Source organism: Meyerozyma guilliermondii, genomic scaffold (genome assembly GCF_000149425.1).
Source record: "Meyerozyma guilliermondii ATCC 6260 scaffold_2 genomic scaffold, whole genome shotgun sequence".
In the NCBI taxonomy this organism is placed as follows: Eukaryota; Fungi; Ascomycota; class Pichiomycetes; order Serinales; family Debaryomycetaceae; genus Meyerozyma; species Meyerozyma guilliermondii.
This window is the reverse complement of record NW_001809799.1, coordinates 1,072,510-1,096,153: the sequence shown is the minus strand read 5'-3', so window position 1 is coordinate 1,096,153 and position 23,644 is coordinate 1,072,510. Positions and strand designations below refer to the sequence as shown.

The window sequence follows — 23,644 nt, the reverse complement described above, 5'->3', positions numbered from 1 at the left end:
TCGACGTTTTTTACATTTACAATGTGTTTTTGTTGTTGCGAGTGCATGACAGATCTCTGTCTTATCGTATTATCGGTTCTTTTCCCTCCACTTCCTGTCTGGATCAGAAGGGGATTTTGTTCGCAGGATTCGTTAATCAATATTCTATTATTTATTTTGGGTTACTTTCCCGGTTTGATCCACTCATGGTACATTATAGCCAAGTATCCTCCATACACCATCACCCAAGAATCTAAAGTATACTATATCTACCGTGGAAATCCAGATTTAGAAAACCAGTTACCCCCACAAAATAACTGTCACCATCACCATCACCACCATAATGGACCTGTTGTTGCTACAGAACCGACTCCTTTGGCACCTCCTTCGACTTCATATGGAGCAATAAACCAAGAAGAACCAGCACCTCCTGCTTATACTGAGTTGGATAGACCCAAGGGAAAGAAGTAGTCATAATCTACAGGGTGATTTATTTTGATACATACTCTGACTTATCGTGCTAGTTGGGCTGGCCATTAATGCGGACGAGGTTTTCAGTACCGTTGTTGCGTGCGGGGTCGTTGTATATCTGCGCTGCAAAGTTGGACGGTGCTGTATCGTACCGCTGAAGAGACATGGCAGACTCACTCTCAGATACAGTTCCAGTCGAAATTGGGGTTTCAAACGGAGACTGCAACTCGTTTTCCTGGTTCTTTAGTCTTGGGTCAGCACGTCTAATGCGGTCCCTATTGGGTCTCACTGTGTTTCTCAGGTTGTTTTTGAAACGCAAGAAACGAACTTTTCCCCAAAATGTGTGACGGAGTGTACCCAATACGCCCCTGACTCTAACAGTCTGAATCTCCTGTGACGAAGTAATGCTGTCGGTATCGGTGTCGCTCAAATCAAGTAAATTGGCTGTTTCAAGAACCGTGTCTATTTCGGGATACAAGAAACGGGGTCGTGGCAGACTTATATCCTCAATGGTGTGCATGGAGTAGGGCGCTGGTTGGTTAGAATTTTGCCCAAGACTAAGAGGGTACAACCGTGTCGGTGTGTGATTATTTTGTTGTGACATTGGCATCTTCTCTGGGTTGTGGAGTCTTTATAATGAATTAATGGTATGCTGTATACTGCCGAATTACAGCCGAGCATCTTGGTTACAGATGGAAACTTTAATTTGGCTTTCACGTGTTTATGAAAAACACTTGCCAAAACATGGTTTTGTGTTGGAAACTCACCATTAGGGCTCATTAGATGATCGACTGAATGTAAGACATTTGCAACATTCATCCTAAATAGGAAACACCTCTCTTTCCCCATAAAATGTTACAAATTGGTTCACCGCCAAGCACGAAATTTTCTCAAGAAGCTCTTTTCATACCTATCAAATCATGAAGCATTCAGTCATTTTCATTCCCCCAGAACCTAGTATCGCCCATTTACAATGGTCCCTCGTTCCGCCGCACATCTTTATCTGTGCATCAGTACACCTGCACACCTCCCACTTCTTATCGCCCTTTTCAGATCTGGTTTGTTAATGACCACACTTATTCAAGATGCAATAAAGACGATGGGGGCTCCTGAGAAGCTGGCTGACCAAACAGGGGCCTCGGGCGATATCAAAACTCCAACATCCATTGCTCTATCTGCTTCGATTAAAGATTGGTGGAACTCGTCCACACAATTAATGAGTGCTGATATTGGTGCTAAACAAGGTGCCAAGTATCTTGAAGCCAAGTTAAGGAACCGGAAGATCGAGTACGACTTGTACCGTTCAATTCTCTCGGAGGAGGTACATATAATGGAACCTGTAAGCGATTCCACTACGATAGTTGAGATGAGCACGTTTCCACTCGCGTGCCAAATGATCGATGTTGAGATCGCCCCAGACTTATTTATTCATGAGGTGTACCTAGAGAACAATGTGGAGCCAGACGCTGAAAAATCCGATATCGTTATAATCCATGGATACATGGCGGCACTGGGATACTTTGTGAAAAACGTTGAAGACATACTCAAGGCGCAGCCTGGTGTTCGCCTTCATGTCATCGATTTGCCAGGATTCGGCAATTCCTCACGTCCTCCTTTCCCTCGAGAGTTGTTAGCATCGCTTCCCTCATTGGAGGAACAAATTTCTCAGATCTTGCAAGTTGAAAATTGGTTTATCGATAAAATCGAGGCTTGGAGGCTCAAAAGAAACATATCTGCATTCAAGCTTATTGGACATTCTATGGGTGCCTACTTGTCTTCTTGCTACTTGATGAAGTATAATAACCAAGAGGATGGATCAAAACTCGTTTCAGAGTTCATTGTGGCCAGTCCAATGGGCACGGAATCGAGCTATGTCTCATTGATCAATGATAAAAAATATCAGTATAATCATCACCAAAAGGGCGGTGATCCCTTAAAGGAGCTTGTCACTTCTCAGAGAGATAACCTGGTTGAAGTACAGGCAAACGAAGATTTGGAGAAATTATGGGAACACCTAGGACGACCTCGAATTCCAGGAAGCATTGTATTGCGAAAACTTTGGGAATGGAACAAATCTCCCTTCCAGCTTTTGCAAACTTTCGGGCCATTCTACTCCAAACTTCTTTCCTTCTGGTCATTTCAGCGATTTCGCAACTTAAAATCAAACGACGGCGGTGAACAAGGTGTCAACGTAGACCTTATTTTGACCCTTCATCGTTACTCGTACAGCATATTCAATCAATATCAGGGTTCTGGTGAGCTTGCCATCACCAAATTGGTCAACCATGAAGTATTGGCCAGACTTCCCCTTTGTGACCGAGGTCTCGTGGAACATCTAGTAGAGTCAAAAGTCAAGACCTTGTGGCTTTATGGCGATAAAGATTGGATGAATTCTAAAGGAGGTCGTTATATTTGTGAAAAGTTTGAGAAAATGGATAAAGGTTTAGCTTTTCATCATACGGTAAAAGAAGCGGGACATCACATCTATTTGGACAATCCTCCAGAATTCAATCGCACATGTATAAACTTTTTTTTCAATTCAACCGACTAATATATGACTCTGACGCTATATATAAGAGACGATTCTGTCGATCTCTACCAACTTGCTGGCACTACTTTGCTCACTTTTCAAGATTTGTCCCATAGAAGAAAGTTCCGAATCTTCTATGTCTTGTTTTAAAGCTTCCGCAACTTTGAATGCCTTTGTGATAATCTCAGAGGGAATACCAGCTAGCCTTGCAACATTCAAACCGTACAGATTGCTAACCACTCCACGCTTTAAAGTATACAAGAAGGTCACATCCGGCCACTCTTGATCAGCTTTAGCCACTTCCATAAAACCCATGTGGTAATTTGCAACATTTTTTGGATGTGTGTCTTCCAACACTTTCAATGAAGGATAATGTGTTATGAAAAGGGTGAGTGGAAGACGAGGTTCCTCGATTAAGTAGCTGATGATGGAGTATGCAATTGCAATACCATCTTCTGTACCAGTACCTCGGCCAATTTCGTCGAGAATCACCAAAGACTTATTTGTAAGGCTCTTGATGATGGTGCTGCATTCCAGCATTTCCACCATAAAGGTAGACTCGCCCTTGAGGATATTATCTTCTGCTCCCATACGAACGAGAATAGTATCAAAAATGCCGACAATGGCAGATTCACATGGTAAATAGCAGCCTATTTGCGTCATCAACGCAATCAAGGCAACCTGCTTGACATATGATGACTTTCCGCCCATATTCGGGCCCGTTATAATCAAGACCCTATTTTCATCGTATGAGATTTCGATATCATTGGCAACGTATTGCAGCGTGGATGTGAGATTCTCGATGACAGGATTCCTGCTTCTTTTTGCTTTAATCATCTGCTTGTCAGACAAAATTGGCTTGGAATATCCAGAGTTGCTTGAGCTAGTAGCCTTCAAAGATAATAAGCAGTCTATTTCTGCGACAATCTTGATAAGACGACTGAAGTAAGTGTAGTGGGAGTCAATATCTTTCAAGAAGGTAGCAAACGCTTCATCACACTGTTGGATCAACTTTTCCTGGTGATAAAGCAATTCTTTGTACAATTTAGATACCTTGGGTGGACGATATCGAGTTACGGTTTTTGTAGCACTGATTTTAAGCCAGTCCTGAGGGCCCGAATCACCTCTTAGCGCAATAAGATAGGGCTCACGAGAGACGGTCATATAGTCGACTGGCTTTTTGATTATTTTTTTGATTTCCACTAATTCGTCTTGTAATGCTTGCTCGAGTTCGGAAATAGCATTTAGCTCAGACTTTATTCCCTCGTGTGGGTGGGAATCCAAATCGAAAAACTCCTTCTTTTGGTCTTCAACTTCTTCACGATAAACTGCTTCGATCTTTACCCTGGATAGCAAGTCATTAACGATCGGAGTCGAAGCTAGTTCAGCTAATTCCAGAAACATGCTTTGAAGCAACTTTGATATACTCGAATCTTTGAATGAGCTTTTGAACTTGTAAACAGTATCGATCACAGATCGGAATTGAAGGAGAAGCTGAACAACTTCCTTACGGGTAACACGGTTCTGTGAGCCATTGGCCGTGTAATGAATCTTAATCATCGACTTTTCCCAATCTGACTCGTCGCGGCCGATTTTTTTGATAATGCCTTCGAAGACTTCCACGGCGTAATTGTAATTCATAAGTGATTCTATTGCATCCAACCTCTCTTGAATGCTTGCATTGTCTATTAGTGGTTTACTAACCCATTTCTGCAACATTCGCCTCCCCATTTTTGTATGTGTATGGTCGAGATGCCAAAAAAGGGTACCCTTCTCGGTCCCTGAAGAATTTTGGAATATTTCAAGAGCCTTTAGTGTGTTTCCTGGCAAATTCATGTACATCTTAGTGGAAAACTTGGAGACATTGCTTGGCACAGTGAATATTTGATCAAGACTAAAGTCCTTTAGGTAGGTGATGAGCTGAGAAATGCATTGTGTGGTTGTAGTGCTGTGGTTGGTCACATAGTAATTTGCAATACTCGCTGGGAGTAGCTCCTCAATTGGTGAAACTTCATCAAATGGCTTGTAAGATATACGAGCTCCACCGAAACTTTTCAACAATCTCGATAATTTATCGTTCTCCTTTGTAGCTTCATTGTCGGTGACAATAATCTCTGATGGTCGTAAGTGGTGGAGGTAGGTTTGGAGCTCGGATAACGCTTCAGGTTCTTTTTCACTGAAATCTTCAACAATTATTTCACCAGTGCAAGGCTGTACGGTGACTGCACCAGCAGATGTACCGTTCCATGTAATGCAAGAGATGAAATCGCCAGATCCTTCTTCAATGTAGGTTGCTTTGGTGTATATTGCTGTCACTTCTCTCAAAAAGAGACCTTTTGAAGATTCGGCTTCACGCAACACGGCTGACTCTGTTTGTGATACAACGGCAACTTTCAAGCCATTTGTAAGAAGCCTCTGGAGATGTATATGGAGCCTGTTATCGGGAACAGAACAGTATGCAAACTTATCGTGGGTGGCATCTCGCTCAGTCAAATTTCCTGGTATGAACATGATGTTCAAGATGCGAGAAACTGGAACAGCATCGACACCGAAAAACTTGTACTTGTACCCTACTTGTATGGCAAGGACACAATCTGGGTACTCGTTTTTCAAGTCTATGAATTGCTGGTCTAACGGAGTTCGCTTCTTTGGTTTTTTGGTTGAGTTTGCGTGTTTGCCGATTACCGTCTTTGGTGACTTTTTGATGCTTGATGCAATAGATGGCGGTTCTTTTTTATGATTGTCTATCGTGCTCTTTACCTCAGGATTCACCGTGACATCTTCTTTACTGATTTGGACTGCCGCATATTGAGATAGGTCAGGGCTGGCTTTGGAGAGTTTGCTTTCGACGCTATCATCCAGCGACTTTGATCTTTTTGAGTTTTTGAGAGCTTGGACGATGTCAATGCCTCGCTTCATCTAATTGCCTCCACCAAGTGAACCTCTGCTAATGATTTTCAGTGTCAGAGTGAGATCAAATGCATCCGCGACACCCATAGATAAGGCAGTCCGACTAATGTGTGTGGTTATTGTGGCCGTGCTCTTCGGAAAGAAATAGAGGACACCGTCGGACTCCAGTCGGGCAGCAGTTGTATTGTTGAGGAAGACCTTGCCTTGCGTATGATAGGAGACGTGGGCGAGGTATTGATGGAAAGCGACTGTGCGTGAGGTCGGCCGCGTGGAACTGCAGTCGACGGTAAAGAGGTGTTTGAGTTAGTTTTGGAATTCGAAGCCGAGCTCATGAATGGCGACAGGTCCAATACGATGGGTGAGCTGAGAGGGAACGAGGCTTCAGGGTATTGTGGTATAGAAACCAGTCGCGAAGCCACCATACTTTTTATCTTGGAGTAGCTGTGTGAGAAATCAGTGGAAATAGCAAACTCACTTGCGAGCCAACCTTTTTTGTTTCTTGAATTCTCTAGCATTTCGAACGCTTCAATGCCCTTGTGACCCATTATATGTTCCATTAGAATCTGTATGCACCGCAATTGACCATGAGCAAAGCAGAGGTGCAAGCAGGTATTGCCGTTGGTATCTGTATCCCAATAGCTAGCACCAAACTCTAGAAGGAGCTGCATTCCATATACGAACCCATAGCGGCAGCAGTAATGAAGAGGAGTTTGCAAATCAGGGCCTCCTTTATGGTTGAGCCACAATTTACCTGGAAACTCCTGGAGTAGATAGTGAAGTGTTTGCGAGTGGTGTAGGGCAATAGGCATGTGTAGCACTGATTCCAGTTGGAATGTGAGTAGATCAATCGAGTTATTGGAGAAATCGCCTGGTTTGTGAGAAATGAGATGGAAGCAAACGAGATACTTTCCATTATACAGAGCATGATGGAGATTGCTTTTGCCTTCACTGTCTGCATTAAGCCATAGGTGAGGAAAGCGGGTAAGAAGGCGCGTCACCACGGCCACATTACCGTCCTTAACTGCCAGGCGGAGACGTTCACTTGGGGGGAGCATGGGAACGAAAGCGGATATTTGGGAATAGATTTAAAGTTGGTAGTAAATATTGAGCAGGTGGGTCTGCTTTTATAGATACCACGATGCACAATTATGCACAATTGGCGGCTGAATAGTTAAGTTTACCTATGGCAGCCAAACGGCAGGAGATTGTGCGCACTAATGCGTAAGAATATGCAAGTAAGCGGTGGATGCATTATAGTTGCAGAGACGTAAAAGACTAGCATATTGAGTGCAAAATCAAAGTGGGGTTCGCCTCACCACTGATTTGAATGGATTAAATCTACAATAACTTTCAATGTCTTGTACTAACTAAATAATTCTACTCAATAGTACCGACAACAATACACTATAGTATTGTACTCAAATGTATACTAATGTATACGAATGCGGTAGCTTATATACTGGCGACAGTAAGGCACAACCATTAGTGGTGCTCAAATGGTAATTTCTGGCCAAACATCACTGGGCCGTCTTCCTTGACTCTGTAGAAAATGTAAAACCACATGGTGGCTCCCAACAACTTGGCCCCCCATCTCAAACGAGGGTCGACGTGTGGCGCGCTTACGGGTGCGTGGCGGAGGTACTTGGCTGGATGTGCAGCCATGGTGTTGATGAGAGGTATGTGAGCGGTTCGTTAGATGAAAATTGATTGGTTGTTGGTTATGTAATGTATGTATAAGCAGGTGGAAATGAGGACCCATTGCCGATACAACTGTTCGCTGCGATTTGAATTGTGTGCAGTACCTCGAAGCAGACCACTGGTGTGACAAGGTGAATGGGACAATGTACATCTTTTAGTATGGTTGTAAACCAGCACATGATCAAGTGCTTCGTCTCTCGTCCCTCTCATGGAGTTTATAGTGGCGTGTCATATTGGACTTGACGTTGAATTCTCGTCCACAACCTTCCCATGGACATTTAAAGCATTTTTGCCCAGTATGTGAATAAATGTGAGTTTGCATCGAGGAAGGCCGCTTGAATTGTTTTTTACATATGGGACATCGGCTTCGAGCCGCGGCTTCCCCGGTAGGAACCGAATTTCGTTTTTTTCGTTCTGGAGCTCTTCTTCCCAGAGGTCCAGTTAGTACTGGCAGATTCAGTTGTGGCAGAGCCAGTGGCAGCGGAGAAGTTTGGTTGGAGACCTTGGACAGTTCTGGTTCTTTCTCGGATGGGACAGGAGCGGTAGCTGAGAAATCGGCGTCATCGGAGGCCATGGCATATGGTGACGGATCATTAGAGCTGTATGTTGAGGTGAATTCGTTGTCGAGCAGCAAAGCACGGCCAAAATTGAATTTAGGTGGCAGAAAGTGGTCATCTTCCAGTAGTGGAACCCCTCTATTATGATCAACGGGAGTGAGTTCTGCAGGGTAGGCATGGGGCGGGTACATATCGGACGAAGGGCATTCATAGAAGTGATCTGGGCCAAGTTCCCCTAGAGGATGCACGTCCGAGGGTATGGGCTGAGGCATGTAAACTTGAGGTGGTATTATTGGTGCTTGCAAAAGGCTTTCTTGTGAATGAGGAAGTGAACTCGTCAGGGAGAAATGCTGCGGATAACCAAGCATCTGTCTTGGGGGCACCATTGGTAGAACGTGCTGCTGGCGCAGAGACGGTGCAGAGGAATGAGAGCCAGTCCTGGAAGAATTAGGGTCATGTTGAGGATCGGCCGGAAGTGGTGGACCATGAATGTGGCTAGAATAGTGGTCCTGGATAGGAAAGGAAGTATGGATGGGTTGACCATGGCTCAGGTGAGGATGTGGAGGTCTTTGGTCAATCAGAAATGAAAAGTTGTCGAACTGCGGTGGATCCGAGGGGATCGAATGTTTCGGAGATGTCGGTGACAGATGAAAATGAGGACTAAACTCAGACTGGAAACCTGGGCGTTGAAACTGAGGATCTCCAGAAGATGGATAGGTGTGGTCATCGTTGGCCTCGGGGGCTATATTGTCGGACATTGTGTTTGGCTCATTTTTGACTTTTTCATGGAAAGATAATACAAAAGTTTCATGAGGATTTGAGGACATGGCAGCAGGAAGTATGAATCTCCATATTTGACTATGCGAGTTATTTGACAAATTAAACCGTTATCAAGCGTCTATGAAACTTGTTATCACGAGAAAATACTCAACGACGAAACTTTGTGTGTAAGTGCTGCCAGAAACGGGGAATACTGCAGATCACTTATATCGCGCAAAGAGGTGGCATAAGCCGCAAGGAAGAATAGTTTAAAACTAATGTGAGCCCGTGCAAAACGGTCGCTGCGAAAAGTACCCTTGGTTAGGGATGACACACGAGAGTCAGTTACGTCACAGAGTTGGCAGCAAACTAGTTCGAGTAGCTAACAAAATAAGTTACGCTCGCCGTCGTGGCCGCCTGACACCACACCGCAAATAATATATACGAAGGCAGCAACGTTGCGAAACCACTGAAAGAAGTAGAAGTAAACAGCTAACGGCAGACAACGGTGGCTATTTATATGTAGCATGCAAGAGGTGCCACGTCTCCACTTGGTCTATTTTGCAACCACAGAAGCTAGACCCTGGCATAGCCAGAGTGGCCGATATGCATAATGGCGGACTATATGCATTCCGTGCTGCACGAATTGAAGTTGTCACTCAAAACCACTCGATCTCGCCGTAGATGCATGATTGGGGGTCCGGGCTCACAACCGGCCATATACTAGGGTCATGGTGTAGGTGTTTCCGTGCCAAAAAATATGCTACGACAGTAAGTTGTTGCTTTTAATATACGGCTCAGTATCTCAAACTGGTTGATTTTGTTCTTGTGGGGAAAACGTTCACTTCTCTAGTATCTATTGCCGGTCCCCCACGCAGGTGGGGCTGCAAGTATCATGCACCATGCTGCGCGTGATCGACGCATACGTCATAGGGAACCAAAATCAAACAATCTTTCAATTTCGCTTACTTTGTGCTCCTCATGCTAGTTAGCCCGCCTCAAGAAAGCGACTAGAGCCCTGCATTCCTTCATGCAGCTAAACAGTATTTTTCATAAATATGTTTGACAAAAGTTTAACTTTGCCAAGGATGTGTCACACATAAAAGTTATGATATTGTCAACTTTACTAGAAAATTTTCGAGTAGCAGAGTGGCTTAGTGTTCTCAGTAGAGGTGTCTACTTCGCACCGGCATAACCTAATTTGGCCGTTAGTTTAATTTTGCGAGGTTGCATGAGGTACTGGTTATATACAGTATATTGCCAAATTGGGACAAGGTTAGGAAAAATTTAAGTACGGCCGCTTTGTGCATTGCGGTACGATCTTATCCAAAGCATGAAGGGGCTCATAACATCTCCAGAACAAAGATCGGAATTGATTTGGATGAGATGGTGTCTGGAGGTAAATACGCGGCTGGTTGGTGTGATGGCAGCTACCAGCCATCGGATTGTATGCAGTCCGACCAGCATTGTGCCGATTCGCAGCCAGCATATATGCACAAACATGCATTGAGCCAGCGATGCCGTCAATGTGCCAGCAACTGTCATAATTAATGTATGGGGATAGGAACCCCTTTTGTTGACATGACGTGCATTGTTGCGCAACTTTTACATCTACTCCGCATTCTTATACCTGATTCAGCCAGCATCAAGTCATGATTTGACATAATGGCTGTGTACCTTGCATGGAATCTTCAGGCTATAAAAGGTGGTTGATCTCCCCAGGAACATTATTCCAGATCAGGAACTGTAATTGATTCAAACTAACTGAACAAATCAAGAAAAAATGAAGTACTCTACCTTTGCTTCCATTGCCTTGGCCGGCACTGCCTATGCCGCCTACGTCCCATCTGACCCATGGACCGACTTGACTCCTTCAGCTCCTGCTCCAACTGGTGCCTCGACTGACCACACTCACAAATTTGGAATTCAAATCGTTACAGTTTCTGGAGCTTCTAGTGCTGCTTCTTCTGCTCCAGCCACCACCACTGCTGCCAAGAGAGATGCCGTTAACCAGATTGGTGATGGTCAAATCCAAAAGCAAACCAGCGTCACCTTGTCTACTCCTACTCCAACCACCACTGCTAAGGTTATCAATCAAATCGGAGACGGCCAAATCCAACACCAAACTGCTACCACTGCTAAAGTGATTAACCAAATTGGAGATGGTCAAATTCAACACCAAACTGCTTCCGTTGTCAACCAGATTGGAGACGGACAAATTCAACACCAAACTGCTTCTGTCGTTAACCAAATCGGTGATGGTCAAATTCAACACCAAACTGTTTCTGGTGCTTCTCAAATCGGTGATGGTCAAGTTCAAGCTCCTACTGGTACTGCTACTCCATCTGGTGACGACGACGAAGGTGTCCCAACGGCTTGTCTTACTGACAACTCCTTGTCCATGAACTTGAACGGTTCTATTTTGACTGACTCCAAGGGAAGAATTGGTGCTATCGTTGCTAACAGACAATTCCAATTTGATGGTCCTCCACCTCAAGCTGGTTCTATTTACGCTGCTGGATGGTCTATCACTTCCGACGGTAACCTTGCCTTGGGTGATCAAGACGTTTTCTACCAATGTTTGTCGGGTGACTTCTACAACTTGTACGATCAGAACGTCGCTGCTCAGTGCTCTGCAGTTCACTTGAGCGTGATTGACTTGGTCTCGTGCTAAGCGTCTTCCGTCATCCTTGTATATTAGCGTTTTGGGTTCTTTCGAAAATCAGTGCATTTCATTTTATGAGTTTATATAGTTGCTCCAATAGAAGCATCAATGGTCTATAACTTTCACGTAGCTTTTTACCGCTTCCGCTTGGGCTTGGACTCACTGTTTGTGATCGTGTAAGAGATGCCCGTGTAGGTACTGTCGTCAGTATAAAGTTGGTCGTCACTATCTCCAACATCATTATAATGAAGAGTAACTGAACTGAAATGGGCAAAGGGATCTTCTTCTCCCAAATGATTTTTCTTGAGAGGTGGGGACGATGTACTCTCGTCATCTAGATCACTACTATCCAATGCCTCCGCTTTCTTTGATCTTGTCAAAACGGGAATCATTGGTGGTTGTTGGTGTCTCAAAAGCGCCCATTGAGTGTTTTTGAAAAATGAATGGTTCTTAATATCTGATGCCCCTGTTTTAGAGCCCAACCGTTTCGCTTCATCTTTGATCAAAAGTTTCTTAATCAAGCTTTTGCAATTAGAGGAAATTGGTTGTGTGTCCAAAAACTTGACATCTTTCTTAAGTACATTGGCAAAGGTTTTCTTCCTGTCTCTACCTTTAAATGGCGTCGTACCAAAGAGCATTTCATACATGAAGATACCAAGTGTCCACCAGTCCACTGCACCTGTGTGTCCCTTACCTCTAATGACTTCAGGAGCAATATACTCTTCAGTACCAACGAAAGAATTAGTTCGAAATCCATCAATACAGGCTTTTGTATCCAATGTTGGCCCATTACTGCTGTTGAGAGCTGCTTTGGAGAAAAATATCTCGGGGTTTTTTGTACTCTCGGATTGCTTTGACAAATCAAAATCACTTAACATAATGTGACCCGATTGATGAAGAAGGATGTTTTCCGGTTTAAGGTCTCGATAAATGAAGCCCATAAGATGGAGATATTCCAATGCTGCAGTTACTTCGGCAGCATAAAACTTGGCATCATGCTCGGAAATACACTTGGACTCTCTCGTTTGAAGGGCTCTGAAAAATTCTCCTCCCATACAATATTCCATACACAAGAACAAGTGGTCCTTGGATTGGAAAGAATGGTATAAAGTAACAATGAATGGATGATTGCTGGTAGCGAGAATCTCCTGCTCTGCTAGTGCTCGCTTGATCTTATTGCGCTCAATCATTTCCTTCTTAGAAAGAACCTTCATTGCATAAAGTCTTTTTGATGCTTTCTCCTTCACCAAAAATACTTTACCAACATCTCCTTTTCCAAGTAATCGAATTTTTTCAAAACAACTCTGGTCTACAGTCACATCCAAGACCTTAGTTGCCGCGTGAGAATATACCCGTCCTTGGGTCAATGTTCTGGGCCGTCCCAGGATATTGAGTTCACCGATATGGTCATTGATATCGAATTGCTTCTCCTTATTGGGAAGTGCTTCCGAATTTGGAGCTCTAGTGGACGGTTCGTTCAAAAGTCGATTCACCAAAGGAGCAGATGCAACCCGCCGCAAAGTTCTTTGAAACGGAGAAACTGGAGGAACGAGCGAGTCCCTGACTTTGGTGCTTGATCTGGACCTATTTCCATCATTTTTTGAAGACTTCTTTTCAGGCGATTGAAATACTTCGTCGGTATATTGAGAATCATTGGAGTCTTCGTAGTTGAAATGAGACTTTGTATGAGCGGTAGAATGATGTGTCTGTGGCGGAGGAAGTATTTTATTGTCTCCAAGGTCGATGACCGAGTCGTTGTGTCTCAACGATACAGAAACATCGTCTTGTTTTTCATCTAATGCATTCAAGTTGTTATAGTCGTTATTGACCTTTAAATGTGGGGGAAGTCCTTGGTGCGTAAAGTACGGATTTGACGATACAATAGGACTACCGGATTCTCCCGCAGACTGGTCATTTGTTCGTCCTTCGTTAATGATGATCCGGGGTTGTGATGGAGAGGCGTTGGAGAGGTCTTGGTCACTACCTGGGTCTGCCAGAGATGGTGGGTGCGAAACAGATCTCTTTCTTCCTAGTGCAAATCGTTTCATCATATCGGAAGTCGCTTCTTGACGATGTTGAGAAGACGACAGTTGTGGAGACGGCGACATTCGAGGACTATTGCCATTGTGGCCAGTTTTGGAGGAGCCGGATTCATCTGAGCGTCCAGAAGAGTTTGAAGTTGAGGCCGGAGGGATTCTGAAAAACATCTTTAGTTTAGACCTTCCCTGTGGGTCCTCGTGGTTCATTTGCTCATGGTCGGAATTTTGATCTTTATTGAAGAACATCTTCGAAATACTGATTGAACGAGTTCTTGGGGTCAGCGCCGATGAGTTTGTGGCGCTGGAAGAGTGAAACCTCAGCTCGCCGTTGGCTTTAGGTGAGTCTTCGTTGGCGAAAAGTGAGGTAGGTAAATTGACCATGTTGGATAATAAGGAGGTCAGAAATTTGCAAGGATGCTTTTAAACTTTTGAACCAATATCAATCTTTGTGAGCCAGGTATGAATACATGGAACTCGATGCAAAAAGTGGATATGCCGTAGCTATGAATTCAGCTAGAAATAAGAACAGGTATTCGGAGGGTGCCGACGAAGTTTAGCACGGGATCTTGTGCCTTGATTTAAGAGCTCCAAGCTTACCAAACGATCTGTTGATGCAATAAAAGTGTAGTTGTGGGTTTCGAAGCCAAAGTGTGGAATGGTTTTGGAAAAGCAACAAGAAGCAGTTTCGTTGGAGTCGCAGTTAGCTGCTGCCTAGTTGCGAAAGTCAACAATTTGGGCCTGCAGGCAGCGCAATGCGGCCCTGGCCAGGTGGGGGAACATCGAAGTTGAATTGAAAATGCAAAGTGGGGGAAAATAGTGATAATTCTATGTGATGTTTATCTAATCTAGTGATTTAAGATGAGATTACTTTGATGGTTTCATATTATAAGATGATTGCAAAAATGGACCCTCCGCCTCGACGCCGCACCTTCTCGTATTATGCGGATTGAACCAACAAAATAGCAGGAAAGAATAATAAAAATAATAGCAGATATCAAAGTCTTTGCAAAATGGTATGTTCAAATAGGGTCTTGTAATCTGGTACTTTATCATTGTAAACCCTGCAATTGCAATTATTTGAAATTAAACTTCAATCTCAATTTAGTTTTGTTTCGATCTCAATTTAAGGTGTTGTGCTCAATGGCGTACATTCATGCTATATTACAGTTACTGGCAAAGGTGTGGGGGAAGTAAAAAGTTGGGAATGGAGTTCTTGATATAGTATATGTGTCCACAGTTTCCACATGTCATTTTTCCTTCGACTATTTGTGTCTCCACTAACAAGGTATGCAAGTCTTTCAATATGGCCTGGTCATCTTCCATGATTGGGTCTATACCCTCGGGCTTATTTTGAGGCAAGGAGGTGTTACCCAAGTCACTAGCAACCTTGAGAACCGCTGGCCAGTCAAGTCGTTCCAACATTGATGCTATGAACTCTCCATTGAAATCCTGCTCTTCTTGCACTAGCTGACACTCGCTGTATTGTAAGGGAAATGATTTATCTGAAGAGTCACAGCTTTTGATAGCGCACTTGACAAAGTTGGTTGTAATGAACTTCATGCTATGCTATGGAGATATTATCTAGTTGGCGGTGGTTCAGAAGTCTTTGGTTGATGCGATGCCTGCACGTGACAAACTTTCCTGGTTGTATACAGGCGTTTACCTAGGACACCGAAGACCTAATTTGATTTGTGCCAACTTCATGTAACTGAAAGGAACCAGCGTCTATCTCGATGAATTATGAGTCTGCAATGTGATTTTGCGAGAAATTGCGTGGTTTTTGAAAAAAAAAATGTAATTGGTCGTCGTGACTTTGCGACTGAAGAAAATGCTCTCGGCATACAAACTGTTTGATTTCGTTTCATGCGTAAAAGTTTGGATTGCCACATAAGATTCTATTCTTTTATACTTCACTATCTTCTCCGTATAAGTAGAATAACCTGCCTCGTTACCACTTGGGGATTCCCGGTGTTTCATCATAAAAGTCTATCGCTTAAATTTGCAGCCAATTTTACCAGATTATACCTCTAAGTTTTCAAATAGCCATTTGCTGCTATATTAAACTATATACAAGGTTTTGTTAGTCATAACGTCAAGTCCTCTTAAGCTCAAGAAGAAATAAGATTAGCTCTCTCTTTTCTTGCTTTTTGGGGTGAGTCCAGCCGTTCGAGAAAAGTCAAGAAACTTGCTGTATGCGAGTTTCTTGCCATCTAGACTAAGCGCTGTGAGTGCTAATTCAATTTCTGTTATGAGAGAGGTATCGATTAAAGCCTGCGAGTCCTGTTCCCAGAATTCAGCAGCGTATGCTTCTGATACAGAATCTTCAGACGCAAATTTCTTGATCTCGTCAATATGTTGACTACTAGACTCAAAGTGCTTGGTGAGGTAAGCGTCCAAATGAGGAGTAAGCCACATCATTCGTCCCACGTCGTCCGAAAGCCTGCTTGCTTTCAAAAGAAGAATTAATAACTTTTTGGTGAAAAGCTTGTCTGCCATTTCTGCAAACGTCAAGTTTTGAGCCAACAAGAGAGAGAACTCACTATTTGTTAAGTCTTTTTGATTCCCCAAGCTGAGCGCTACATGCACCTCACCACCCAAATCAACTGTGTGGACGATCATTTTGTTGAATAATGGATCGATGTACTGGAATTGCCCGAGTTCAATGCAACAAGCAATGGCATTGTATACCAGGTCCACGGACGCAATGATTGGCATGTCTGTATCAAACACAACGGAGTGAAGATCTATGTCACGATTTCTCGTGAACCGTGATTTGCTGACTAGGCTCGAAAAGTTGGAATTGTCGAGCACTCGCTCATGCTTGACAACCTCATTAAGTCGATAAAACGATAGAAATTGCTCAAGCGAATTGTTAGATGCCCGCCTTGAAAGATAGAGCATGAGGGAACCAAGTATATCAGGATCATCCTCTATTGCTCTTTTGTAATGAAGAGCTGCTCTTGGCGCTATGATGGATTCGGTGCTTGAGCCCAACATGGTTTTCTTGTGTTCATACCCTGGTATGGAGTTGAATACCAACGATTGGTAATTAAGTAGATTAGCATTTCCAAGCTCATCTATCAAATACCGAAAGATACTATGGTTTGGAGCGGGTCCAGCCGTTGAAAGGAGTACTTTGGTAATGCTCAAAACAAGATTCATTCGGCCTGCGTAAGATTCTGAGGAGTTGTAATATGTGTCGAATGCGTTGGAGAAGCCTATCATGTATCTGCTGCTGTCTGTGTTGGGCGTAGTGAAGCGAGGTCTCGATATGGACTGGATCGCTCTTATAGTGTCCGAATGATCGTAGTTCAAACTTTGGCTGGATTTGTAGTGCAAGAAATGATATCGGTAGTGTTCGAGCGAGAAAAAGTCATCGGAAGATGGCATGGAAGAACAAATGCTGGAAATAGTCGGCTCGTCAAGTTGGGAAATGAACAGAAGAAACGATGGGTTTTTTTCGTCGCCAAGATACATCAGTGCCAAGATCTTCATTATTTCAAGCCTTTTAGGTTCGTCTTTGATACAGTTGAATAGTTGTGGACGCAAGAGAAAAGAATCCAGCTCGAAATTTGCGGGAGTCTTTCCGCTCAATGCATAAGCGGCATTGAGTTCCACCAAGAAAGTGTTTATAAAAAGTGCAGAAAGTAGCGTGATGGAATTTGCAATTTCCGAATCATATTGCGGGTCAGCGATATCAGTGAGCACTTGACCCAATTCTGGCAGTATACTTTCATCATTGCGATGCAATAGATTTTCAAGAAACCCATCCACAGATTCAACCAGCAAAAAGTGGTCCACAAGTGCCTCCCGTTGCTTGAGATAGCTTTTCAGCAAACTTATACTAGTACTGAGCTTCTGAGCATCGGCTTTCACTTTATTCTCGAGCCGTCGTACTTGTTTCGGATCCAACTGGTGGATGTGGTCGTTTGTATTTGGTCGTAAGAGACGGAAATCGTCAGTGTGGTCTTGCTTTTCAACCAGACCATTTTTCACATACGTGTTGCTTCGTCTGTATGTCGCATAGGCACGCAGATGTGGTATGAACCCATTGCCCAATCGTCGTATCATGAACGCTGTGGTTCGATACAGCACAGAACTGGCGCGATGGATCGCGTGCTGGATCACGTGTGTGTGCGCGCGTGATGTGTGTCGATTCTCACCGACGTGGACGTATCCTTCACTCAATTAGTACCCAGCATGAAGTTTTCCTTGCCATATGTGGCCACATTTCTCGGCGCTTTTGTTGCTGGAGCGTTTGCTGCAGACCCTGAAGCGTCCAAAGATACCACTAGTCAAACAGTGACTCTTCAATTTGCTGTAGATTATTCGATTCCACACCTTCCCAACGTAGGTCCTCGTGACTTAGCGGAGGTTTACAACGGAGAAGAATTTACCATCGCGTACAGCTTCACGAACAACGAAGACAAGGACATTAGCATCGTCGGAGTGGGTGGAGCATTCCATGATGTCAAGACTGGTGCTATCAAATCGAACTTGACTGCGTCGCCAATTGAAGCCGTGACAGTGACGCCAGGTGAGTCTGGATCTTTCAGTCACAAGGTCAGCTTGAATCTCGTTCCTGAGGAGTACATTTTGGTGCCTCAGCTCTTCATTGCTTTTGACAATGACTTGAAATTGGTGCAAGCCAGAGGTCAAAGAACGGAGGTGAAAGATGTGCCAATTTCCGTCTTTGACCCTCAACTTCTTCTCTTGGAAGCCATCTTATTGGCCACCTTTGCGGGTCTTGGGTACGTTGCCTATAATATCTGGGGTAAACGTTACTTCGAGGGCACCGCCTTAGTTAACAAACCTAAAAGAGGCGCTTCTCCCCCAGTTGCCACAGCCAAGTCTGTCGACTCTGATTGGCTTCCTGAGGGCCACTTGAGACAAAAGAAGACCAAGAAAGCTAATTAGTCCAAAATACATAGTTAAGTACTTCTTACCTTGCCATATGTTTGTTCCTGCACAGTGCAATCAGTTGCGAACTCTCACCATGTCTGGCGCAGCTCGCTGCAACCTCCAGCAATACAAACCCAGCTTTTTGCATGAAACTATACCTCAACGAGTACCCGCGAGCTTTTATACTCGTCAGTGACCAGTATGCACTAATAGTGCGACACCCATATCCTCGCTACAAATATCATCATCATCATTTGCATCACCACCATCACCAAGAACCCACCTCGGACTCGGCCAAGAGCAAATCTAGCAAAGTCATTGTTGAGTTTGTGAGAAAAGATTCGCTCAATTTGTCAAAATATGTGGACTTGACTATCGCCAAGGGCAGAGCACAGAACTTGAGTGGGTTTTTGGGCCTCTTGAACGTAAAGGACAAGTTGTATCTTGTGTTCGTCAGCAGTGCCGTGACAGTAGCCACGCCTCGAGTCGATGAAGATGTGCAAAAGATCACAGGTGTTGAAATATTCTGTCTTAATAGTGACGAATTTGACTGGCAATTTCTGAAACTGTTTCATACTCCGGTGTCTTCAGGCTTGGAGGATGATTACTTTGAGCTGCAATCTACCGATGAGAAACTGCTGCTGGCAGAGGGTCCGGTGCCTTCTGTGCGTAAACTATTATCCCTGGGATCGTTCTTTTTCTCGCATCAGTTCGATGTAACGTCTACTATACAAGAGAGAGGATTTCGAGATATGCAGCTGCCAAAATTCTCTCTAATGGGAGATCTGCCATACCAAAGACAGTTCATGTGGAACTCATTCCTTGTATCAGAACTTATAGAATTCAGGGGACGGTTGACACCATATGAACAGATATGCTTCGATTCCAGTGGCTTTCTCGTTACTATCACCAGAGGTTATGCTAAGACTGTCAACTCTACTTTGGGCAACGGTGAAGAGGTCTTGCTCACGTTGATATCAAAACAAGCTTGCGCAAAGAATGGGCCTCTATTTGGTGATTGGGGTAGCGATGATAACGGACATGTATCGAATTTCGTTGAGTCAGAATTGGTTCTTTTCGGATCCAAATTCTGTTTAACATATATAATGGTCCGTGGAAATGTGCCAATCCTTTGGTCGCTCGAGACTCATATTTCAAAGAGAACTCTAGCAGCTAAAAAGAACAAGAAAGTGGTCTTTCCACGATCTTTCGAAGCGTCTCAGGTTGCGTTTACCAAACACCTCGACTTGTTGTCTAACCAGTATGGTGACATCCACATTTTAAACTCCCTCTCCCAAGATACAAAGACCTACAAAGGAAAACTCAACATCACCTTCAAAGAACATATCAACTACTTTTTGGAACATAGAGGTAATGACCCACAAACTGCAACGAACTATAAGCTAGGCTATACCGATATTCCTGTTGCTACCTCATCAATGAAGAAAGCAGACTATACCGCTGTCAATCCTCATGAATATTCGCAGTCCATAGCCAAGTTGGTGTTGAATTTCGGTGCACTTTTTTACGACATTGACTCACGAACCTACGTCGGAAAGCAGCTCGGGGTCTTTAGGGTCAATTCTTTCGATAGTTTGAGCAAAGCAAGCTTTTTATGCAAGATCATAAGTCAAGAAGTTATTGAACTTGCAATGCGAGATTTGGGAATTGATGCTGGCCATGATTTACTCTCTAAGCACGCCAGGTTGTGGGCTGAGACTGATGAGTATCTTCGGAATATTACTATCAACTTTGTTTCTTATACCGATAAGCTTCACTCTTCCAGTGCAGCCTCAAAAGGAATCGTTCCATCCCAATTGAAGAAGAGATATTTGCACACTGTACTGGACCACAAACCAGGAGAAATGGCTATCTTGAAGCTCTTGGGAGCGTTGCAGGATCAGGTCAGTGTCTCCCTTCATAACCCTTTGCATGATTATGTTACTAAGGAACTTGATCGTCGAGAAAAGGAATTTACATCTCAACGAGATATACTGGTGTTTGCAAGTACTTTCAATGTCAATGCCTCATGTGAAGATCAAGATAAGTTCAAAAGCTGGTTGTTTCCTCCTGGGAGCTCTGGTGACTATGATCTTGTGTTCATTGGGTTGCAGGAAATCGTTGAGTTGACAGCGTCACAGATGGTTGATACGGATTCACTCAGAAGGCAAATGTGGGAAATGCACTTGAGGGTTTGCCTCGAAGCTAACAATACGACTCAATCAAGATACATTCTTCTATGGAGTGGCCAGTTGGGAGGTATTGCTTTGTTTCTCTTTGTCAAGCAACTGGAACTCAAAGAGATACACGATGTAGAAGGATCGTTTAAAAAAACCGGCTTTGGTGGTGTTAGTGCTAACAAAGGTGCTGTGGCAGTGAGATTCAACTATTCCAATACTGGTCTTTGTTTGGTTGCATCTCACTTTGCAGCTGGACACGGAAATACAATCGAACGACATCAGAACTTCAAAACGATTGGAAAGGGAATCAAGTTTTCCAAAAATAGAAGAATCAAAGATCACGATGCTGTCATCTGGCTAGGCGACTTTAACTACCGGATTAACTTACCACTAGAGCAAGTTCATGCTTTGGTCGAAAAGAAAGACTTCCCAAGGCTCTTTGAGTATGATCAGTTGAACCAACAAATGGCGAGTGGTGAGAGTTTCCCCTACTTTGACGAGATGGAGTTGCGGTTCAAACCGACCTACAAATTCGACAACGGAACCAGCACCTACGACACTTCTGAAAAGCAGCGTATTCCTGCCTGGACTGACCGTATCTTGAGTCTCTCGAGAAAAAAAATTATCAAGCAGCACTTGTACGATTGCAGTGATGAGATAAAGTTTTCCGACCATAGGCCAGTGTACGCTACTCTCACTGTATCAATAAGTGTGGTCAACGAGACAGTGAAGAAGAACTTGACTCATGAACTCTACGAGAATTACCGCAAAAACTACGGTGATATTAATGATATGATTGTTACAAACACAAATTTATCATTCTTGATCTCGGAAGCGGACGACAAAGTGCTACCACCTCCTAGCAGTGATACCACTAAATGGTGGTTGTCCAATGGGATGCTGGCAAAGATTACCATTCCTGAGCTCAGTGGACCTAATGCCGACCAATTTGTATTCAATCCAAAGTATCCTCACAATCCCTTTCTGGAAACTGAGGAGCCAGAGTTCATATTACGATCACAACTTGCACAATAGAATTATGAATAGAGCACATTTACTCAGAGTTATTCTTCGTTCTCTGGAATCTTCTCCGTGTCCAAACTGGCATCCTTTTGTAGGCGTTCAGCATCGTTCAAAATGGAATCCATTTTAGCATCGAGGTTATCGAGCATCTTTTCGAGCTGATCCGCCTGTTTCTCTGCTTCCTGAATTTGCTTGTATGCTTCAGCAACAGAGCCCAGCTCGTCCTGTGTCATTTGTCGTTGGAGGATGCGAATCGCTACTGTAAAACAATTTGTTAAGAATTCACGGTATATACTGCATACACACGCAGATACCTATACATTAATTAGAGACAAAATTAAGTCTTAGAACTAAAGGGGACGCTTGGTCAGTTCTTCGGTGGTGGAAATCAGGGATTTCAGGTACTCCAAGTCCTCCTCTTCCTCCTTCTCTTCACCGAATTGACCAGTCCAGCCATTGGCTCTCAAGTAGTTCTTGAATTTGATGTCCTCCTTCAACAAGTCGTCATCCTTCAAATGAGGAATGAAGAAGTATGCTACAAGCACACCAGCAAGTCCACAGATAGCAGCAACAATAAAAGTCCACTTGTCACCTCTAGCTCTGAGAGGAGTGAAAGTCTTGGTACCAACAACTGCGCCCACCTTACCAATGGCAGCAGAAAGACCGTAAGCGGTACCACGAATTGGAGTAGCGAAAGACTCAGACGAAGTCAATCCCATCATATCACCAGGTCCCAAGTTTCCGGAACTCATCATCAATCCGTAAAAGACAATAAATAAGGCAGTAATGTTTTTGATCTTATCGTAAGCGCAACCAACAATCAAACCAAAGATGATGTATCCCATAAATCCAAGGATCAAAGTGTACTTACGTCCGAGTCTGTCGCAGAGGAATGCACCAACGATCACACCAGGGATAGCAATTACACCAAGAAGAAGGTTCCATTCCGCAACTCTGTCCAAGTCCTTAGCTTCAGATGGAGACATTACACCAGAGATGACGGTGGCTGCGAAAATACCGTTGGGGAAGGTAACGAAATCGTACAAGAACCAACAGACGCAAGTACCGAACAATCTTCTCCAGTGGTATTTGAGAGCCAACCAGTATGGAACTTGTCTCTTGATGGCATTTTTCTTGTACAAGGTAGAAGTGGCAATCTTAAGACGGAAGTAGAACACAGATAATGGCCAGAAACAACCAATGGCGAACATGGTTCTCCATAATGCTTCGTAATGCTTTTTTGTGATCTGGTGAACAATGAGGAAGACGATAAGAGCGAATGGTCCACCAAATGACAAGGGCAAGTTGGTACACAAAACGAAGGCACGTCCACGTCTCTTGATGGATTCATTTGCTGCTTCGGAGGCAGAAATGGAAGAAGAAGGATATTCTGCTCCGATACCGAAACCGGTAACACCTCTCGAAATAATCAACATCCAAAGTAAACCTTCGGGAGTCACTCCATGAGAAGCTGCACACATAATTGATCCCACGATCAAAAATACAGTTGCAGTGACGATAGACCATTTTCTTCCCAAGTAGTCACAAGTCATACCGATAGCAACCTGACCAAAAATAGTTCCAACTAAAGAGGCATTTGAAACAGCAGTCTTCATGTCAGCAGTATAGTAAACCTTATTAGGAGTATTCAATGCCAAAGGGAACACGGCATTCAACATACTCATAACATTATTTTGGTAACCATCAGAAATCAAAGCGAAACCAGCACAAAGAACCATCAAGATGTCCTTGGTTCTGGCACCTCCAGCAAGTCTGTTCTTTCTTTCTGTTTCATCATATTTGAAGGGTCCGTTGTTCACTTCATCGTCAGAAGAGCGGAGGGACACTTCCTGGGTGATATTATTGTTTTTGTCTTCGAGTTCGTGTGACATTATCAAAGTTATGCACTAGGCTGTCAAGGTTCACGTCAC

General features: G+C 43.7%; 13 protein-coding genes across 13 annotated transcripts; 5 read left to right on the top strand and 8 right to left on the bottom strand. All coding sequences in view use genetic code 12, as the record gives it.

Moving 5' to 3' along the window:
- Positions 1 to 21: 21 nt before the first annotated feature.
- PGUG_01810 (uncharacterized protein) lies at positions 22 to 450 on the top strand (the record flags this gene model as incomplete). Its single annotated transcript, XM_001486089.1, has 1 exon — positions 22 to 450. One exon carries the CDS (start codon positions 22 to 24, stop codon positions 448 to 450), a length of 429 nt encoding a protein of 142 aa, XP_001486139.1.
- Positions 451 to 499: 49 nt separating this feature from the next.
- On the bottom strand, positions 500 to 1,060 carry PGUG_01809 (uncharacterized protein; the record flags this gene model as incomplete). Its single annotated transcript, XM_001486088.1, has 1 exon — positions 500 to 1,060. The coding sequence occupies one exon, from the start codon at positions 1,058 to 1,060 to the stop codon at positions 500 to 502; it is 561 nt and encodes a 186-aa protein (XP_001486138.2).
- A 363-nt stretch (positions 1,061 to 1,423) lies between these two features.
- Positions 1,424 to 3,001, top strand: PGUG_01808 (uncharacterized protein; the record flags this gene model as incomplete). The annotated part of the gene is made up of 1 exon (XM_001486087.1): positions 1,424 to 3,001. One exon carries the CDS (start codon positions 1,424 to 1,426, stop codon positions 2,999 to 3,001), a length of 1,578 nt encoding a protein of 525 aa, XP_001486137.2.
- A 15-nt stretch (positions 3,002 to 3,016) lies between these two features.
- Positions 3,017 to 5,899, bottom strand: MSH3 (mismatch repair protein; the record flags this gene model as incomplete). The annotated part of the gene is made up of 1 exon (XM_001486086.1): positions 3,017 to 5,899. The coding sequence occupies one exon, from the start codon at positions 5,897 to 5,899 to the stop codon at positions 3,017 to 3,019; it is 2,883 nt and encodes a 960-aa protein (XP_001486136.2).
- A 107-nt stretch (positions 5,900 to 6,006) lies between these two features.
- PGUG_01806 (uncharacterized protein) lies at positions 6,007 to 6,945 on the bottom strand (the record flags this gene model as incomplete). Its single annotated transcript, XM_001486085.1, has 1 exon — positions 6,007 to 6,945. One exon carries the CDS (start codon positions 6,943 to 6,945, stop codon positions 6,007 to 6,009), a length of 939 nt encoding a protein of 312 aa, XP_001486135.2.
- An 824-nt stretch (positions 6,946 to 7,769) lies between these two features.
- Positions 7,770 to 8,972, bottom strand: PGUG_01805 (uncharacterized protein; the record flags this gene model as incomplete). Its single annotated transcript, XM_001486084.1, has 1 exon — positions 7,770 to 8,972. One exon carries the CDS (start codon positions 8,970 to 8,972, stop codon positions 7,770 to 7,772), a length of 1,203 nt encoding a protein of 400 aa, XP_001486134.2.
- A 1,715-nt stretch (positions 8,973 to 10,687) lies between these two features.
- Positions 10,688 to 11,578, top strand: PIR1 (beta-1,3-glucan linked protein; the record flags this gene model as incomplete). The annotated part of the gene is made up of 1 exon (XM_001486083.1): positions 10,688 to 11,578. The coding sequence occupies one exon, from the start codon at positions 10,688 to 10,690 to the stop codon at positions 11,576 to 11,578; it is 891 nt and encodes a 296-aa protein (XP_001486133.1).
- A 125-nt stretch (positions 11,579 to 11,703) lies between these two features.
- On the bottom strand, positions 11,704 to 13,989 carry PGUG_01803 (serine/threonine protein kinase; the record flags this gene model as incomplete). Its single annotated transcript, XM_001486082.1, has 1 exon — positions 11,704 to 13,989. One exon carries the CDS (start codon positions 13,987 to 13,989, stop codon positions 11,704 to 11,706), a length of 2,286 nt encoding a protein of 761 aa, XP_001486132.2.
- Positions 13,990 to 14,775: 786 nt separating this feature from the next.
- Positions 14,776 to 15,168, bottom strand: PGUG_01802 (RNA methylation protein; the record flags this gene model as incomplete). The annotated part of the gene is made up of 1 exon (XM_001486081.1): positions 14,776 to 15,168. One exon carries the CDS (start codon positions 15,166 to 15,168, stop codon positions 14,776 to 14,778), a length of 393 nt encoding a protein of 130 aa, XP_001486131.1.
- A 564-nt stretch (positions 15,169 to 15,732) lies between these two features.
- Positions 15,733 to 17,679, bottom strand: PGUG_01801 (uncharacterized protein; the record flags this gene model as incomplete). The annotated part of the gene is made up of 1 exon (XM_001486080.1): positions 15,733 to 17,679. The coding sequence occupies one exon, from the start codon at positions 17,677 to 17,679 to the stop codon at positions 15,733 to 15,735; it is 1,947 nt and encodes a 648-aa protein (XP_001486130.2).
- A 129-nt stretch (positions 17,680 to 17,808) lies between these two features.
- Positions 17,809 to 18,525, top strand: PGUG_01800 (uncharacterized protein; the record flags this gene model as incomplete). The annotated part of the gene is made up of 1 exon (XM_001486079.1): positions 17,809 to 18,525. One exon carries the CDS (start codon positions 17,809 to 17,811, stop codon positions 18,523 to 18,525), a length of 717 nt encoding a protein of 238 aa, XP_001486129.1.
- A 131-nt stretch (positions 18,526 to 18,656) lies between these two features.
- Positions 18,657 to 21,725, top strand: INP51 (phosphoinositide 5-phosphatase; the record flags this gene model as incomplete). Its single annotated transcript, XM_001486078.1, has 1 exon — positions 18,657 to 21,725. One exon carries the CDS (start codon positions 18,657 to 18,659, stop codon positions 21,723 to 21,725), a length of 3,069 nt encoding a protein of 1,022 aa, XP_001486128.2.
- A 338-nt stretch (positions 21,726 to 22,063) lies between these two features.
- GIT1 (Git1p) lies at positions 22,064 to 23,605 on the bottom strand (the record flags this gene model as incomplete). Its single annotated transcript, XM_001486077.1, has 1 exon — positions 22,064 to 23,605. The coding sequence occupies one exon, from the start codon at positions 23,603 to 23,605 to the stop codon at positions 22,064 to 22,066; it is 1,542 nt and encodes a 513-aa protein (XP_001486127.2).
- Between the last annotated feature and the right edge of the window lie 39 nt (positions 23,606 to 23,644).